Source organism: Staurois parvus, unplaced genomic scaffold (genome assembly GCF_062004578.1).
Source record: "Staurois parvus isolate SC_StPar_1 unplaced genomic scaffold, SC_StPar_1.0 ptg000101l, whole genome shotgun sequence".
Lineage (NCBI taxonomy): Eukaryota > Metazoa > Chordata > Amphibia > Anura > Ranidae > Staurois > Staurois parvus.
In genome coordinates this window covers 2,346,949-2,365,465 of record NW_028317897.1, presented here as the reverse complement: position 1 = coordinate 2,365,465, position 18,517 = coordinate 2,346,949, and the positions used below count along the sequence as shown (strand labels likewise).

Below are 18,517 nucleotides of genomic sequence, written 5' to 3'. Positions count from 1 at the left end.
TAGTCTAACACTTTGCTGTCCTAAGCTGCTACTATATTGCCCTAAACTTCAACCATACTGCCCTAACCTTCCAATATGCTTCTCTGTGTGTCCCTCCATGGATATGCCTACCCAGACCATCACTGACCCACCACCAAAACGGTCATGCTGAACAGTTACAGGCAGCATAATATTCTCCATGGCTTCTCCAGCCCCTTTCACATCAGTCACGTGCTCAGGGTGAACCTTCTCTCCTCTGTGAAAAGCACAGAGTGCCAGTGGCGGACCTGCCAATTCTGGTGTTCAAATGCCAATCAAGCTCTATGGTGCTGGGCAGTGAGCACAGGGCCCACTAGAGGATGTCGGGCCCTCAGGCCACCCTCATGAAGTCTGTTTCTGATTGTTTGGTCAGACACATTCACACCAGTGACCTGCTAGAGGTTATTTTGTAGGGCTCTGGCAGTGCTCATCCTGTTCCTCCTTGCACAAAGGAGCAGATACCGGTTCAACTGATGGGTTAAGGACCTTCTATGGCCCTGTCCAGCTCTCCTAGAGTAACTGCCTGTCTCCTGGAATCTCCTCCATGCTCTTGAGACTGTGCTGGGAAACACAGCAAACCTTTTGGCAATGGCAGGTATTGATGTGCCATCCTGGAGGAGTTGGACTGCCTGTGCAACCTCTGTAGGGTCCAGGTATTGCCTCATACTACCAGTAGTGACATTGACCCTAGCCAAATACAAAACTATTGAGAAACAGTCAGAGAAGCTGAGTAGGGAAAAAAATGTCAGTATCCTCCACCTGTAAAACCATTCCTGTTTTAGGGGTCGTCTCATTGTTGCCCATCTAGTGCACTTGTCAATTTCACAAATACCAAAGCAGCTGAAACTGATTCCCAACCCCCTCTGCTACTTAACTGACCAGATCAATATCCCAGGAGTTTCATTGACTTGATGCTATTCTCCATAAGTTTTCCTTTCATTTTTTGAGCAGTTTATACATGTCAGCAGGGAGACTCATCACTGGGACATTGGATTCTATTAAGATCCCTATTCCAATCCCCCCTCAGCCGGTGTTCAGTCGCCCCGCCCCCGGGTTATGTTGTTCGGAGCAGATCTGGGGCAGGTGTGTCCTGTATTAGGGTTACATAACCGGCAGACTGCCAGCTACTTATAGCAACAAGCGGGAGGAGGAGAGGATTAACGCGGTCCGTCTAACACGAAGATTATTTCTGTAGAGCCCCCGTGCACTGCCCTGCCCCCTCACACCGGGGTCCCCGTATAAATTCAGCCGCCCGCTCCCGCCGCAAAGCCTTCCCGTCCTGTGCGCGCGCACGGCTGCCCCATCCTCGGCTCAAGCCGTCCACGTGCTCATCCGGGAACCTGCCCAGCGCAGCCCAATCCTAGGACCGCCTGGCTCCACCCACCCTACGTCACCGACCACAACGAACCGATTGAAATTAAAGAACGGGGCTTCCCCTCCCCCACCATGTCGTGAATTACTAGGTTGTTGACGGACTACTGAACGGTGACCAGCGGGTGTCGACGAGGACGTGGTTGCTGAAGTGTCCGCGCTAAGGGGAGGGGGCGGTCAGGAGAACACACTAGAGAAACGTGAGGGCTGCATGAGCACGTGACGCCGGCGCGGCCAATGGTAGGACGGAGGTGGGGCTTAGGTGACGTGTGGCACGGTGTGCTGGTGCGAGAGGTACGCACTTGGTTGAGGCAGTCAGAGACGGTGGTGCTGAATTTTGTGGTGGACCCCCTCAGTCCTGGAGCTTCTCTGGCTCTGAACACCATGATAGGAAGACCACTGCTCTTCTCTGATCACCGCACTGAGCTTCCATTGTGCTGCCCCTCTCCACAGGACCGCAGAAGATAAAGACCCATCAACAGCCATTTCTATAGTCCCCCCAAGTTCCTACTGGACACCATGAGCTTGTTCTGGACTTGACGTCTTTTTTCTCTCACCTGACGTCTTTTTTCACCTGACGTCTTTTTCCCTCTCAAAGGGTCCTTTTTTCTCTAGTGCCCCTCCCCTTGTTGCCATTTCTTTAGGGAACCTTTCAAAAAAACAAAACAATGGGGGTGAATGCTGTCCACTGGTTCAGGAAGGGACTGAGGCTCCATGACAACCCAGCCTTGAGGGAATGTATCCAAGGATCTGACACTGTTCGTTGTGTCTATATTTTGGATCCCTGGTTTGCTGGATCGTCCAATGTGGGAATCAACAGGTGGAGGTAAGCGGAACCGCCCCACGAGAGGACGCATACCAATAGAAACATGGAAATGTCCATAGTTGACCTGGTCTTCTGAAAGGGCAGGCTTTGGGGTTGTCCTTGCTACCCTGCTGCGTTAATTACAGGTTCAGGGAAAAGGACGTCCTATGGGAGGTCAGACTTTCGAAACTTCCTTGTTTGTGCCTGTTCTAGGCTGTGAATGTCTATGGGTAAGCCAAGATGATGGTGACCATTGAGGACCATGCTTCTTTGGAAAGAGCATGATGGCAAGGGTGGCTCCTATGTTTCTGCCTCCTTGGGTTCTCTTTAGGACAGTGGTAGTCAGTGTTTATGAAGGTTGGACCCAGACAAGGTAATCTGATGAAACATGGGGAAAAAATCTTGTGAGGTAGTGCATGCCGCAATAACTCATTGCAACCAAGCTCCAGTAAACACAGAACTGTAAACTGTGGCTTACTGGACATTGGCCTTCCGTACTGATTTCTAATTTAATGGTGCAACCAGTTTTTCAGGACTGCTCCTCAATCATGGGTAACCATACATTTTTGGTTGAGTAATTCTGAAAGTAATAGTTTTGTACTTGGACTCCAAAAGGTGTAGCGCCATGTTCAGACGTGATCTATTGGGACCACAAAGTCCAGGTCCAAGAACGTTGTTGGGGTTGGGATGCTTCTGTAAAAAAATACAACAAAGCTAATGCAAAAAAATAAAATCTGTGGTGTGGAACCGTTTGTTAGTGATGCTTTTAACTTCAATACCAATCCACATGTTTATCAATGTTTGTATTATGTAAGTATTTATATGATGTTGTTTATAAGTCAAAATGGCTTACGAAATGACAACCTACATATGCCATTGAAATAAATCCATTGGCTACATGTAGTAAGAAGTGCTGAGTTCATGTAAAAACTTTTCCTTGCCAGTTGTATCTAGGTGTGCACTTTCTGGCACTGTTGCTGTTTCTAAACCAGTGGATTCTCCAAGTGCACGTTTAGTCATCAAAGCACTGGTTCATTGCTTTGGATCATAGCCCTTATTACAGCAACCAGCCATGGCAAAGATCTACCTCCTCGGAAAATAAAGCAGCAGCCAAGTATCTTTTAGCATCTGAAACCCATGAATATTTGTTTTCATATTTGGCAGTTGTAAGTAAATGCAGTTGGCATCAAGTAAAATTAGAATGAGAGGTTGTAGCAACACCCCTCTCTCCTCCCTACAGCTGGAGAATGTGACCTGTAGGAAGAGCCATTATTCGTTATGTAAAAGGGTGTAGCATGCTTTGTATGCTTGCTCTTGTTTGATGCAGAAAGTCTTCAAATATGCTGAGCTGCCTGCAATCTAAAACAGAACCTTTTAGCAGTTGTTACAAGTATGTCTGCCAGTTGCTACTTTTTCGTGTGGTGTTTTGCACTTGCACTTTTTTTGTGATACACTTACGGGTTTTTACGTTTATAGTTGCACGTTTGCGGACTTAAAAAAAAAAAAAAAAAAAAAAAAAAAAAAGTTGCTACTACAGTTTGTTATTCAAGATATTAGCTCAAGCCATGTATTTAAAGGGGACAAGCATGGCGCTAAGTGTTCTCCCTGTGGTTGTACAGTGTGTAACGTTAACTACTTCAGCTCTGGAAAATTGTATTCCCTACATGACTAGGAAATTTCTTTGCTACCCAGCACATCTCTATTTTACAACACATTACCAGCCTGATTTTTATATATATTTTGTTTTCAAACAAAGCTTTCTTTTGGTGTTGTTTGATCACCACTGAGTTATTTATATATATATATATATATATATATATATATACACACCGTATTTTTCGCTCCATAAGACGCACCTAGGTTTTAGAGGCAGAAAACAGGAAAAAAAAAATTCTGAACTAATGGACTGCAGACATAGCACAGGAGATGACTAGAGACTGCGGACAGCACAGGAGATGACTAGAGACTGCGGACAGCACAGGAGATGACTGCTGACCTTTGGGGAGGGGGGGGGGAGTGGGTACCTGAATTTGACAGGTACCTGCTCTTCCGCGGAATTGTTCTTTGATCTTACCTGTTCCTCTATCCAGCCGCGCGCTGTCTTCCCGGCTTCTGTAGTGTCGGCGCTCGGCATGACAGCCGGGTGCCCAGTGCACATGAGCGAGAAGCACTTGCGCTTTGTGATTGGTCCGGCAGCTTCTGGGATCTGTCATGTGTCCCAGGTACCGCCTTACCATTCACAAAAAGCACCGCTTCTTGCGCATGCGCACTTGGCACCCGGCTGTCAAGCCCAGCGCCCACACTACAGAAGCCGGGAAGTTAGCTCGCCGCTGGATAGAGGAACAGGTAAGATCAAAGAACAACTCCGCGTAAGTAAGAGCGGGTACCTGTCAAATTCAGGTACCTGATCCCCAAAGGTCAGCAGTCATCTCCATAAGGTCCCGCTGCAGAGCTGAGCGGCCAGCCCGGTATTCTGACGCGTTGGTGGAAATACCGAACTGGCCGCTCCATATTCGCCCCATAAGACGCACTGACATTTCCCCCCCCCCTTTTTGGGGGAAAAAAGTGCGTCTTATGGAGCGAAAAATACGGTGTGTGTGTGTGTGTGTGTGTGTGTATTAAACATCTGATAAATTAATTTCTAGTTGCTCAGTTGGCAATGGTTGGTTTCACGTCTCAAGATAAGTGTTCAGCCATTTTTAACTGCCATATTCTAAGTTTTTTGTTTGTTGTAATATGGATGCCAATTGTTTGCAGGGTTTTTATTATGCACATGTGCTTAGTGAATGTGGATGACTTCTGCGTATCATTGTGAAGGGGAAAAAAATTAGGCTAATGATCAAGTACACCAGTGTATGTACTTCTTCTGTTCCTTTTTAGTATCTGTAGTTCTCTGACCAGTTTGGAAACATTTTGCCTAATGTCAGATACATCTTGGAGGCCAGGTGAGCAGTGCACTTGACCAGGACTGCTGGCCACCAACTTTTGTATATCCTTTGCTGTTGACTGTTAACGTGTATTGACTCCACAATAAACCTGCTTTTTATATATGCTGCACATGGCCTTATTTCTAAAACCGTGAGAGTGAAGAATTGTGTGAAATGTCCAGTCTTCATACCTGCACTTGAAGACAATTGACAGTTCTCTTTTGTCTTATTAAACTAGAGCTACACTGAGACTTAGTTAACCTTGCAAACAGAATTATGACTCCCATAAAAAAAAAAGGAGCCATCATTTGTCAAAGTTATTGGTTGAACAATTGGGATGCTTGTATTAGAAAATAGATTTTATATATCTAGCTCTTTTTTTTTTTTTTTTTTTTTTTTTGGGCTATAACAGTTTTTATTAAATATATATTTTTTTCAATCCAAGAAACAGGAAGTGTGTGTAGCTCACTGCATAGCAAAGCTCATAGAGAACTATAGAGATACTAATGAGATTCAACAGTTATCCATAGACAAAGCAGGCTATGGGGGGGGGCGCAAAAGTCCCAAAATAATTATCACATATGATCTGTGCAAATAATAAGCTAGAAATTTGGTGTGGAACCTCTAGAGCTGACACAACATTGTGGAGAAATGTTCACATTAATTTGCATATTTAGCTTAAAACATCAGTGCAGCTATATAGAATGAAAGAAAGCGAATAGGTAAAAAGGTTGGGTAGATAGAAAGGAATAAAGAGGAGCAGATTCATCTCTCTTCACGTCCTAGGCCCGAAAGACTGAAGGAAGATGTTAAGGAAGATGTATTCTCTGCCAGATGCATTCCAGCTGTTACTCAACTCATGGAGCAGTGTTTCCAACTCATTTAATTCACTGTCTTTTGGAATCTGAGGATCTGTCTGCCCTATCGCTCTCCCCGGTGCTCATTAGCACATCCATTCACAAGCTTCAAGCGACCATACTTGCTGCATAATCCAGCATATTTAGACTGCCTGCTTCTATTATGCAGTGTGATTTTTTTTTTTTTTTTTTTTTTTTTTTTTTTTTCCCCCCACGCATTCCAAGATATTTTTGTACTTTCCGAGAAAATGACAACTGGATATATCCTAAGCTATACAGTAAGGGAGGGCAGAGCTGTGTAGGATTCAGAAGCCAATGAGTTAGTAAGGGAAAAACTGGGTAACCTGAGTAGTCAAGTTCCATGGCAACATTTTCCATCATTTTTACAACATGTTTGTAGAAAGTCTATAAATTAGATTGTGTACGTGTACAGCAGCGTGCCCTGGTACTTCAAGTGTTCTGTAAGGGTAGGGCCCTAAGGTGATCATATTGCTGGCTTTGGTTAAAACATTAAAGCAGTATAGATGTTACTCTAGTGAGCATGGTCTTCTCATTTATTTACATCCTTGTGATATTTTCCTCCATATTGAAAAGTACTCTACAGCTTTGAACATTTTAACAATTTAAAGTCAAATTGCAGGGAACATGTGAGAGAATCTGTGAGCTGCTAATGTTATCCAGCAAACACTGAAACTGTGTCTGAATGTTCTCTCCATTTACTTTAATCTGGGTTCCACACACTGCTGCCAGAATCCACAGAACACTGCAATGGGTCATTAAGAATGTGCCTCTGATGCCTGTGCAGAGGAACTTCTGATTCCTATATTTTCAGTCAGAATAAGATTTCTAAGGTGGGTCTGATGCTGGTTAGTGGTTTTGAGAGACATTTTAGTACCAAGTTGTTTTACACCAGAATATTTTCATGTAGTGGACATGAAAGGATAGCTCTTCATGTTACAGACAGGTCTGCAAAGTGGTTCCCAGATTACCAACAAAATAGCCTGAGGTGCACTGGTGCCATGTAGCAGCACAAGAATGACAACCAAAATACTGAGCAGTTTTGCTGCTGCCATAAAACATTTCAAACGGTTGCTTTTAATATAATTTAGGAGAGTTGGATGAAGTTACCGTATATACTCGAGTATAAGCCGAGTTTTTCAGCACATTTTTTGTGCTGAAAAACGGCCCCCTCGGCTTATACTCGAGTCAACGTCTGCAGATAAGCTATAAATGGGGTATGCAGCGCTAGAGAACAGATAATAAACACGGGACTGTTTATGATATGAAGTACCAATACAGCAGTTCATATAATAGTTCATATATTCCAGCCTGAAAAGATGGAAATGATCCAATGATGTTCCAGATCACAAACGATGCAATAAGAGAAATTAGTGAGGTTGTGCGCTTACCACAAGTACACACAATATGAGCATTGTATGTAATTAACAGCAACCGGGCATCATGGTCTGGTCAACCGTATCCTGGGCACCATCTGGCCATGTATGGACATCCGGGTCACAGGTACAACGCTATCCAGGCCCCTTCTGGCTTTCAAATCCAAAAACGCCACCTTGCATAAGCTCATAAAAAACGAGCCGGGAGGCAAGAAAGCGCTAATAGTAAAGTACGTTTATTTAAGAACATAAAACAAAAACCAAGCAGCCAGGACTCACATTGATATAATATAATAAAAATCCAGGCCCACATCAATCAGCTCCCTGATGGTCAGTGGTACACTCAACATGCAGCGCATACAGATCAAAGTAAAATCAATAGAACCCTGGTGGTCAGTGGTATCACAAATACATAGCCATAGAGTATGGTGAGTATAAACAGAAATATACTCATCCAGGTCAGGTGAGGTAGTTCCCTGGTGGCTAGTGGGTCTCTTAGTAACAAAGGCGTCAATAGGGTGGATCCCCTAACATGTTTCGAGCTAAAGCTCGTTTTCAAAGGGGTCAGACCCCTTTGAAAACGAGCTTTAGCTCGAAACATGTTAGGGGATCCACCCTATTGACGCCTTTGTTACTAAGAGACCCACTAGCCACCAGGGAACTACCTCACCTGACCTGGATGAGTATATTTCTGTTTATACTCACCATACTCTATGGCTATGTATTTGTGATACCACTGACCACCAGGGTTCTATTGATTTTACTTTGATCTGTATGCGCTGCATGTTGAGTGTACCACTGACCATCAGGGAGGCTGATTGATGTGGGCCTGGATTTTTATTATATTATATCAATGTGAGTCCTGGCTGCTTGGTTTTTGTTTTATGTTCTTAAATAAACGTACTTTACTATTAGCGCTTTCTTGCCTCCCGGCTCGTTTTTTATGAGCTTATGCAAGGTGGCGTTTTTGGATTTGAAAGCCAGAAGGGGCCTGGATAGCGTTGTACCTGTGACCCGGATGTCCATACATGGCCAGATGGTGCCCAGGATACGGTTGACCAGACCATGATGCCCGGTTGCTGTTAATTACATACAATGCTCATATTGTGTGTACTTGTGGTAAGCGCACAACCTCACTAATTTCTCTTATTGCATCGTTTGTGATCTGGAACATCATTGGATCATTTCCATCTTTTCAGGCTGGAATATATGAACTATTATATGAACTGCTGTATTGGTACTTCATATCATAAACAGTCCCGTGTTTATTATCTGTTCTCTAGCGCTGCATACCCCATTTATAGCTTATGTTCCAAGGTATTGAGGATTACCCTGTATGTCAGCTGCTTATTTGATCTGTTTGCGCTCACTTACCCACCTTTGAACGTCTGCAGATGACATGCCGTCCCTGTCATCTGGACACACCCCCGGGATCAATTCTCGCCGGTGATTGGCCGCCGGAACTGTAGCTCAGGAGAGGCACACAGGCGCCCAATCACCGGCGAGGAGGTGGAGCTTGGAGAGGAGGAGCCGAGCGGCACCGCGAAGATCGAGCGAGTGAAGAGGAGGAGAGTGGCCGGAGAAGGAAGACATCTGACCGGTAAGTGTGTACCATGGGAGAGGGAGGGAGTGAGCGAGCCCAGGCTGGAGCAGGGGTCACCAACGATGGGGCACTATTCCTCCCCCCACTGACACCAACAATGGGGCACTATTCGTCCACCCCCCCACTGACCCCAACGATGGGGCACTATTCCTCCCCCCACTGACACCAACGATGGGGCAGTATTCCTCCCCCCCCCCCCACTGACACCAACGATGGGGCAGTATTCCTCCCCCCCCCCCCCCCACTGACACCGATGGGGCAGTATTCCTCCCCCCCCCCCCCCCCACTGACACCGATGGGGCAGTATTCCTCCCCCCCCCCCCCCCCCCACTGACACCAACGATGGGGCAGTATTCCCCCCCCACTGACACCAACGATGGGGCAGTATTCCTCCCCCCCCCCCCCCCACTGACACCAACGATGGGGCAGTATTCCTCCCCCCCCCCCCCCACTGACACCAACGATGGGGCAGTATTCCTCCCCCCCCCCCCCCCGACACCAACGATGGGGCAGTATTCCCCCCCCCCCCCCACTGACACCAACGATGGGGCAGTATTCCCCCCCCCCCCACTGACACCAACGATGGGGCAGTATTCCCCCCCCCCCCCACTGACACCAACGATGGGGCAGTATCCCCCCCCCCCCCCACTGACACCAACGATGGGGCAGTATTCCCCCCCCCCCCCACTGACACCAACGATGGGGCAGTATTCCCCCCCCCCCCCACTGACACCAACGATGGGGCAGTATTCCCCCCCCCCCCCACTGACACCAACGATGGGGCAGTATTCCCCCCCCCCCCCCACTGACACCAACGATGGGGCAGTATTCCCCCCCCCCCCCACTGACACCAACGATGGGGCAGTATTCCCCCCCCCCCCACTGACACCAACGATGGGGCAGTATTCCCCCCCCCCCCACTGACACCAACGATGGGGCAGTATTCCCCCCCCCCCCACTGACACCAACGATGGGGCAGTATTCCCCCCCCCCCCCACTGACACCAACGATGGGGCAGTATTCCCCCCCCCCCCCCACTGACACCAACGATGGGGCAGTATTCCCCCCCCCCCCACTGACACCAACGATGGGGCAGTATTCCCCCCCCCCCCCACTGACACCAACGATGGGGCAGTATTCCCCCCCCCCCCCCACTGACACCAACGATGGGGCAGTATTCCCCCCCCCCCCCACTGACACCAACGATGGGGCAGTATTCCCCCCCCCCCCCCCCACTGACACCAACGATGGGGCACTATTCCCCCCCCCCCCACTGACACCAACGATGGGGCACTATTCCCCCCCCCCCCCCACTGACACCAACGATGGGGCACTATTCCTCCCCCCACTGACACCAACGATGGGGCACTATTCCTCCCCCCACTGACACCAACGATGGGGCACTATTCCTCCCCCCACTGACACCAACGATGGGGCACTATTCCTCCCCCCTCAGCTTATACTCGAGTCAATAGTTTTTCCCAGTTTTTTGTGGTAAAGTTAGGTACCTCGGCTTATATTCGGGTCGGCTTATACTCGAGTATATACGGTACTCTTTAACACCTTCATCAGTTTCACAAAATTATCATCCGGTGTTTTGCTGAAGCAACCTTTTTTAACAAGTAACCTCAAATCTGTAAAAATATCCTTCTGTATTATATGGCTGTGATAAGTATGTTTAATTGAAATCTTGCTGTGTAATAACTAGATTCTTTCTTTCATATTGTTACATAATTGTAATTAAGGTGACTTTGAGCGTTGCTCCATTATTTTTGTAGATAAAGACTGTTTTGAAATGTTGGCTCTCAGTCAAACTGCTTTCTTCAGTAGAGTCCTATAAGCTGCGAGTCAGGTTTTGTGATTCCTCAATGAAAAAGTACATGATACTTGTATACATCTAATGCCAAGATTGTCTGGATAGGCACCAACATCCCTAAAATTCTTAGTCACCAAGACCATTTCCTACAGCTGTGGGACTTTGGTGCCAAGTAATGTACAAAATACACTTGATTGTTAAAACCCAATTGTTTATTATAAAAGGTAAAACCTATCCCTTTTTAGACTTGACAATACTGTTCCATAGTGGGAATGTTGCTTTCCGGGAAGACCAAGACTTTTCCTGAGAGTTGCCTTCTTGGTGTTGTAGTGGGCAAGTGGAAACTCCCTCTTTCCCTTTATAGAATTTTGGAGGGCCACTTGGGGAATAACAGGAAGCGGACCAATACAATTTTGCTGCCTTTTTGTCTCCAGAGAAAGGTGTGGTTTTTTTTTGTTTTTTTTTTGCACTACATATATCATTCACCTGCCTACCCTCCTCCCAGGGTGGAAGGTTTGGTGTGGATGGTGGTCCCCAGACCAGAACTCCAGTCATGGATACATTTTATCTTTAGTTTTTCACAGAACGTGAAGAGGGGGTGGAGAACCACGAAACATGCCGTGATTTATCGTATTGCTTTCATCGGACTGGACCCCAATTTCCATCTAGGAGCCAAGTTATATCAAATGACTATTTATTGTGAAACCCTTTAGAAAATAATTTTATGTATCTAGGTTATGCAATACAACTGTGAAACCAGTATTGTCTAGTCTATAGGGGATATGTTTTAATTCGTTATAATGGTTGGATTTTATCAGTATAGTATATTTTGTACATTTACTTAGCACCTGAAAATGGAGCTACACTGCATCTGAGCACCACAAACAAAAAACGCTATTTAATTAATGTTTTAATATCCCAAGCAAACTCGCCCATCCATTCTTGTCTTTTTACTTTATTTTGCTGGATAATCGTTTTGAAAAACAACCCCCCCCCAGCATTTCTGGCTGTGGCCATCTTGCGTAAGGGCAGATGATTTATGTAGCATTTAGTTCCTGGAATCCATCTGTCGTTAGCTTAAGCAGGCAGGAGGGTGTGCTTGGCTAAGAAAACCCCTCCACCTCCTGAAGACTCATGGGATATGGCAGCATTTGCCTAGGCCTGGAAACCAGAAAGTAACTGAAGAAATTTAAAAAAGGCAAATATGATATACTTTCCTATCTACTTAGTAATGCTACAGCATAAGGATTTAAAGTGGTCAACGTTGACTAAGAGGGAAATTCCACTTTAAAAATTTCCACAACTGTAAAGTTATTTTGGTGATTAAGTAAAGGGACGTGATTAACAGTATATGAATGAAGCACTGAAAAATACATGAAAATGTAAATGTCTATTTTCACAATTGTTCGATTATATAGTAAATTGTATGGCAGGTTATAACTTGTTTTCACTATTTAAAAAATTTTTTTTTTTTTGCTTTATTTGTATTCAATCCACACACTCCCAATATGTCCAGTATGCAGGAATTTAAAAACCTCATTTACTCAGGGCAAACATGGTACCTATCCCTATAGCTGCAACACTGGAAATGCATCTCCAGCTGCTAAGAGACCCGCGCTTCAAATAGCGTGGAAAACTTTCTCCCCTCCATCCACAGTACTGCCTAGTGGAAAAGTAAGCTCTCTTAATCGGTATAATTCTCTGAGATTGAAACCAATAATAGGCCTGTGTAGCTTCTTATAGCCTTATCTGAATGGAAAACTGCATTCATGTATATTAAACAGGTTTGAGTAGACAGCTGATCTGTGGCGATCTATGCTGGTCCATCAACTATGGAGGCTTTCAGACAGCTCATTGGCAGTCATGGAAGCAGCAGTACCTCTGCTGGTCCTTTAAAGCAGAGCCCATAGTCCTGTATTGGGCACAAGGATGCTGAGGGACCGTCCACAGCCATAGCGTAGGGTAAAAAAGGGGAGCCACTGGCTGAGGGAGCAGATGATCGGTCATTGTATTTTGCGGCCTCCTAGACCTAAACGAGTAGGAGAAATCTATTCTATGAGAAAAGTATGAGGGCTGCCACAGCTCACCTTCCCTTTCAGAATGTGTTCTTTCATGCTGATCCTTTTGCTTCAGTGCTCTAGAGTTTCTGACCTTGAGCAAATGCTAGAGATAAGGCACGCTAAGGCATGTTTTTAAGCTAGATACAGCCAGGCAACTAGCATTTTCAGGCCAGCGATGGCAGACTTCCTGTACGCTTTTTCTGGCAGTCACCTTGAATGTAACCTGTACACAGTAATCTTCCTGCTTAACAGCAGTCAGCAGCATCTTTTTGGTGTCTGCTGTTAAGAAGGACATTTTCATTGTTAAAAGGGTACCCCAGGGTTACTGATCTTTTATGCTCCCTGACTCAACAGAATTTAGTCTTTCTCTATTTAGAGGCTGGGGGAGGGGAGGAGACCTGTAAGTGAAAATGAAACTGCAGGAGCAAAAAGTAAGGTCTCCTTTTCTATAAGGACTTTGCTCTGTCAGCTGTATAAATAACAGAATTGACTCCTTTTTGACCATGCCTCGATGCAAATTCACTTCAGTTGCAAGATGTTTGTGAGTTTCCTTGTATAAACTGCCTCTTTCAAATTTCAATATAACATTTTAAATAGGATTCAAATCAGGTCTTTTGACTAGGTGAGTCCATAACCCTCTATTTCTTTGAGCTCCTTGGTGGATTGGCTACGGTACTTCAGATTATGACATTGAAATATGCGTTTGAAGTTCAACTTTTAGACCGATGTCCCTGCATTCTCATCAAGCACATTTTTGATATGATGCAGAATGTATAGATGACTTGAAGACTGTAGCTGCATATACCCTGAAGCAGCAAAGTGACCTCAAACCATAACGTTTCCCCCACAATGCTTCACAGTTGAGGTTTGGCGCGAACCAAAGACAGCATTTTAGGAGACAGGCATGTCTGTTACAGTGACCAAACAACCTTAACCATGATTTATCAGTCCAGAGCACATTGTTCTAGAATGCCTGGTCTTTGCCCATATGTTCAATGGCAAGCTGATGTCTTGCTGTATGGCAGCAAAGTGTTTTTTTTTTTTTTGATTCCCTATTGTAGCAGACCAGCGGCACTGCCAATGCATTAGCTAATCTTGTTGCTGCAGCTTAATTCACACAGGCAATTAGCACACCCTGTGATTTCTGGCAGCAGGAATCCACAGAATTTCTATGTCTAAAATGGCAGGTGTTTGTGAATTGCTGCAGCCGCTAAGAACATACAGTGCAGGCTAATGGTGGCCGCAGCTATTCCTGACTGTTTGCACAACCAGCAATTTTCAGTGATCATGGCTGGATGCAGATAGAATGTTAGGAATGACATAGTAGAGTGTGTTGTTTGTGTAAAATATCACCTGTAAGATTTCAGATTTTGAGTAAACCCAAGATGGAAAGAAAAAAAAAATGCTTAAAGGGTCAGTAAATTCCTTAAGGCTTTTTTTTTTTCCTGTGTATTTCGTGCTTTAATTTACTTTGATCTTTATTACAAAAAAATAAAAGGTGCAAATCAGGTTACTGAGTAATACACCATAATGTACATGTAGAGTGTTGGCCCCTCTGCACCCAGCTCCCAAGACTCTATTCTAAATCTGATGTTAAAGTCAAAGTGTTTGTTGTATGGAAAGCCAGCAAATGTTTGTTTTTGGTTTTTTTTTCTTGCTGCGGTGGTCATATTTGTAAATAGGAGATCATACGCTATGTATATATAAATAAACTAAACTAGCTCTTGATAGTTTATTGTTCGCTGCCAGAGGAATGAAGGACCCAGATTTGCTCCAAAACAAACGTCAAGGTATTTTGACCTTGGATATACTTTGTATTTTCATACCACATCCAGGCTAGTATTCACGAACTGGTTTACCGTAAGCCTGGGTTCACATATATGCGGTGCGGTATATCGCATGTGATTAGCACAGGAACCTCACCGAATTCCTGTGCAAATCACATGTGATTTGTGTATGGTGTGATTGGAGCCATACATTTCGTATGGCTCTAATCGCACCTCACCCGCACCAAAAAAGGTGCAGGACCCTTTTTTTGGTCCACACTAGAATCGGATTGCATGGGTCTGATTCTAAACATCGCACCACGTTTTGCAGACTGCTTTCGGTGTGTTGTTAACTTAACATACACACAGCAGTTCGCATGAACTGGGTGCGATTCTGATGCGGTGCGGAATTCGCACAGAAAACGCTGCAAATTCTGCACCACATCAGTATGAACCAGGGCTAAATGTACACCTGTAGAGGTCTAAAAAACAAACAAATGCTCTAATTTGTTAAATTATAATGAATGCACGAAGTAGAACCAGGTGCCTTGTAATACCTGAACTTTGACAGTATCTACTGCCAGAGTACTCAAAGGTTCCTATAAGCCCCCATTCATGATTGTCTTTTGTGCAAGTTTCCCTACAACCGACTACCCTAAAACATGCAGAATCCCATTCTTTCTAATTGGGCACCTGTGCATGGTAGCCAATCAGCTTCTAACCTCTGCATGTTCAGTTAAGCTTCAGCAATAAAACCTGGAAGCTGATTGGTTTTTATGCAGAAGTGGACAAGATTCTGAGTCAACCAGGTTTAGTAAATAAACCCCTATATGTCATACACTTTTTTTTGTGTGTTCAGATGTTTTTGGTCCCAAAGACTTCAATTTAAACCACCTGTAAGTGCACAAAATATGCGCACAAAACTCTTCTCTTCATATAGTACTGTTCTCCTCCTGTTTCCCAGCCCAGGAAATTTAACTCCAGAAGTCTTGATACTTGTGCAAAACTGCTTGTAGAACACCTGATGAATAAAAGCTTCAGAATCACCAGGAATACATTCTTTAGTTGTAAAATTAGACTAAGACCCTGACTTCCTAAAAGCATAGGTATGACTCAATGTGCCTGATCCAGATCCATAATAAAAGAAATTATAAAACCACTAAACATTCTTTCAAAATACATATTAAAAAACTAAAAATCTTGAGTGTGGCGACTGCAGACAACCTACTCATATTAACCAGTGTAACACTAACTTGATCCTCATGGTTGCTTTAATGGTTGCTCGGCCCATATGTTTTACTGTAAACTAGGTCATTCTGTTGGAGGAAGTCGAAGAATTAAAGAGAAACTTGCTTGGCAGGTTACACATGCATATAAATAGCATTGCAATAGTGATATCAGCATGTTGAAATGTGTTTAAATATACAATTGGTTGGATTTGTAAGGAAAGCCAAGGTAAAAGGGCCATCATTAGTGCTAACCCATGAAATCCAGTTGGGGATCGACCTTGCACTGACTAGTGCTTGGATGCATTTCCATCCCCGTAGTGTACAGTGAACTGATCTCTAGTAGTTGAGAGCAAGCTTTTACACTTTAAGGGGATTGTATATGGTCCTGGACTCTTTATAGCCAACAATTAAAGATGTTCTGGAAACTGTAGTGAATGTCTATTATAGTAATTTTTCACTTATTAATGTAGTGGTTTCGCTGGCAGTAGGGGGTTTCAGGACCTACAGACATGGCCCATAAATGTGAAATATTTCTGAAGTGATGACCACAAATGTGTACAAGGAAGACCTGTGGGATGCACCAGGAGTTGTGTGTGTATCTGCATAAGAGTAACTTTCATTATTAATCAGCTGATGCAAGGTTCTAATACGGATTTAGAAGTGATTTAACCCTTTTAAGAACATTTGACGAAAAAATTAATTTTTTTGCGGAGGATTCTTAAAATATGACTGATCTTAGTGCAGACTTCAGGGAAAATCAGTAAGAACCCCTCCAGGTTGCCATATGACATTGAATTTTACAAAAATACAGTGCTGTAGATTGAAAAGGAAAGGATTATTCATAACCTTCAATTTATAATAAGGCTTGTCACAATTCTATGCTGTATTTTCTTTACCAATCCCCCCCGCCCCCATGGTTTACATACAATAAACATTTGCAAAGAGTTAGAAACGAACAGACATGGGCAGTCAAGAATGTAAAATTACAATAAACAAGTTATGTAAAGCGACAATGACCGGATACCACCACCAGGGGTGAACAGAACAGAAACAGTAGTTTTGAACATCGTTACAGGGAAATATAATCCTCCTAATCCTCTTTTCTTTTGTTTCATAATCTATTTTTGCAGTATTTTTTTTTTTTTCCCACAAAGCCGAGTTACCCTTTTAATCTTCTGTTTATCTCAGGGGTAATTCACTCCAGAATATCGCACAGGAATACTGATTCCTGTGCATTCTCCTGCAGTGCCATTTTGCAAATTGCACCAGAACGCACATACACATGCAATAACTTTTAAAAACCCGCTGCACCAAATTGCATGGTACTGCAGTAACGTGATCTGGTGCCTGCAGATGCTCTGCATTTGGGGTGCTGTTAACAACCCGTAGCAAATCACAAAGGCAGTGCGTTTGAACGCAGTGCGTGAAATATGCGCCTTTCCAAAACCATGTTCTGATGTGAACCAGCCCTCAAATTTTCTCATACCACAACCTTGAGAAGCACATTAAAGTGTGAAGACCTAAAATTGTAAAAAATCAATATGAATTGTGAAAACCTTTTTAGAATGACACAGTATTCTTAAAAAAAAAAAAAAAAAAAAAAAAAAGCAAACTTTCCAAATCTCCCATCTTCTTAAGTGTGGAGGGTGTGGCCCACTGATAGAGGGGTGGGTAGTGGTGTGACTTAAAGTCAGCAGGAAGTTTGTTCCCCATCCTAAATCTTCCTATTTCTTGTTCCACAGCTGGTGTATTAAAGTGTTACTAAACCCTCAACAGTAAAATCAGTCTGTATATGCAGTAAAGCATGCTTGTTATACTCACTGGAACCTAAGGGGTTAATCCTCTGCATTGTGTGAAAAGGGTGTTTTGGTCCTGTTTTCTCTGATCTTCATCTTGTTCAAATGTCCACCTGATAAGACAGATTGAACCAGTAGTCACATGCTCAGCTTAGAGTGTATTGTAGAGTTTTGTTTTTTGTTTTTCTTGGGAGAGTGCATGTGATCAGCACAGTGCCAATCAGCATTGTCCAAACTGAGGTCAGGGGTTCTGCATCCTCCTAGAGCAGAAAGAAAACTTCTTCTCCGACAAGCTTTAACCAGTGCTCTGCTGAAGTCACAAGACTGCTCTGAATGCTGATGAGAAAAGGTATTTAGCAGTTTATATTTCCGGAAATATCTGCTTCTGTGCTTGGGGTCTTCAGAATACTCTAGGAATGAAAGGTGACTGGCAGGATTACTGTGTTTGCTGTTGTCGATGAATGCTGCTGAAAAAGGCATATGTACAGAAGAATGGATCAATGTAGTATCAGTAATAAGGGTTGCCTACACTTTTTAAGTTGACATGAAAGAATAAAAATGACCACTAGAGGGCTACAGAGATCTTCGTAACTGCAAACCAGTTGCTCTATGGACAGCAGCATAAATAAATGCTCATTCTCTTAACAGTAAATGGTCATTTTAATTTTGTTTCATCATGCCACTATAAATTCTTCAGAAATTATTTTTTTACTTCTGTATTCTGTGTAGGCAATGCTACATTCACATTTGAATTGAATTAGATTTTGAAAGTTGTTTGTTTTTTTTTTTTGTTTTTTTGGTGCTCTACAGAAGCTTTCTGGGGACAGTTCTGTGCTTTTGGTCTCATGTTTATTATGAGGGTGCCTTGAAAAACA

The 18,517-nt window shown here is 43.9% G+C and overlaps 1 protein-coding gene across 1 annotated transcript in view; it reads left to right on the top strand.

Annotated features, from left to right (window-relative positions):
* The first annotated feature begins 1,416 nt into the window (after positions 1 to 1,416).
* The window catches only part of CRY1 (cryptochrome circadian regulator 1), an 82,509-nt gene continuing 65,408 nt past the window's right edge, over positions 1,417 to 18,517 (top strand). Inside the window, exon 1 of the mRNA XM_089671209.1 lies at positions 1,417 to 2,215. Coding sequence (XP_089527335.1) covers positions 2,058 to 2,215 — 158 coding nt within the window. The 5' untranslated portion in view covers positions 1,417 to 2,057. The remainder of the gene's footprint in view (positions 2,216 to 18,517) is intronic.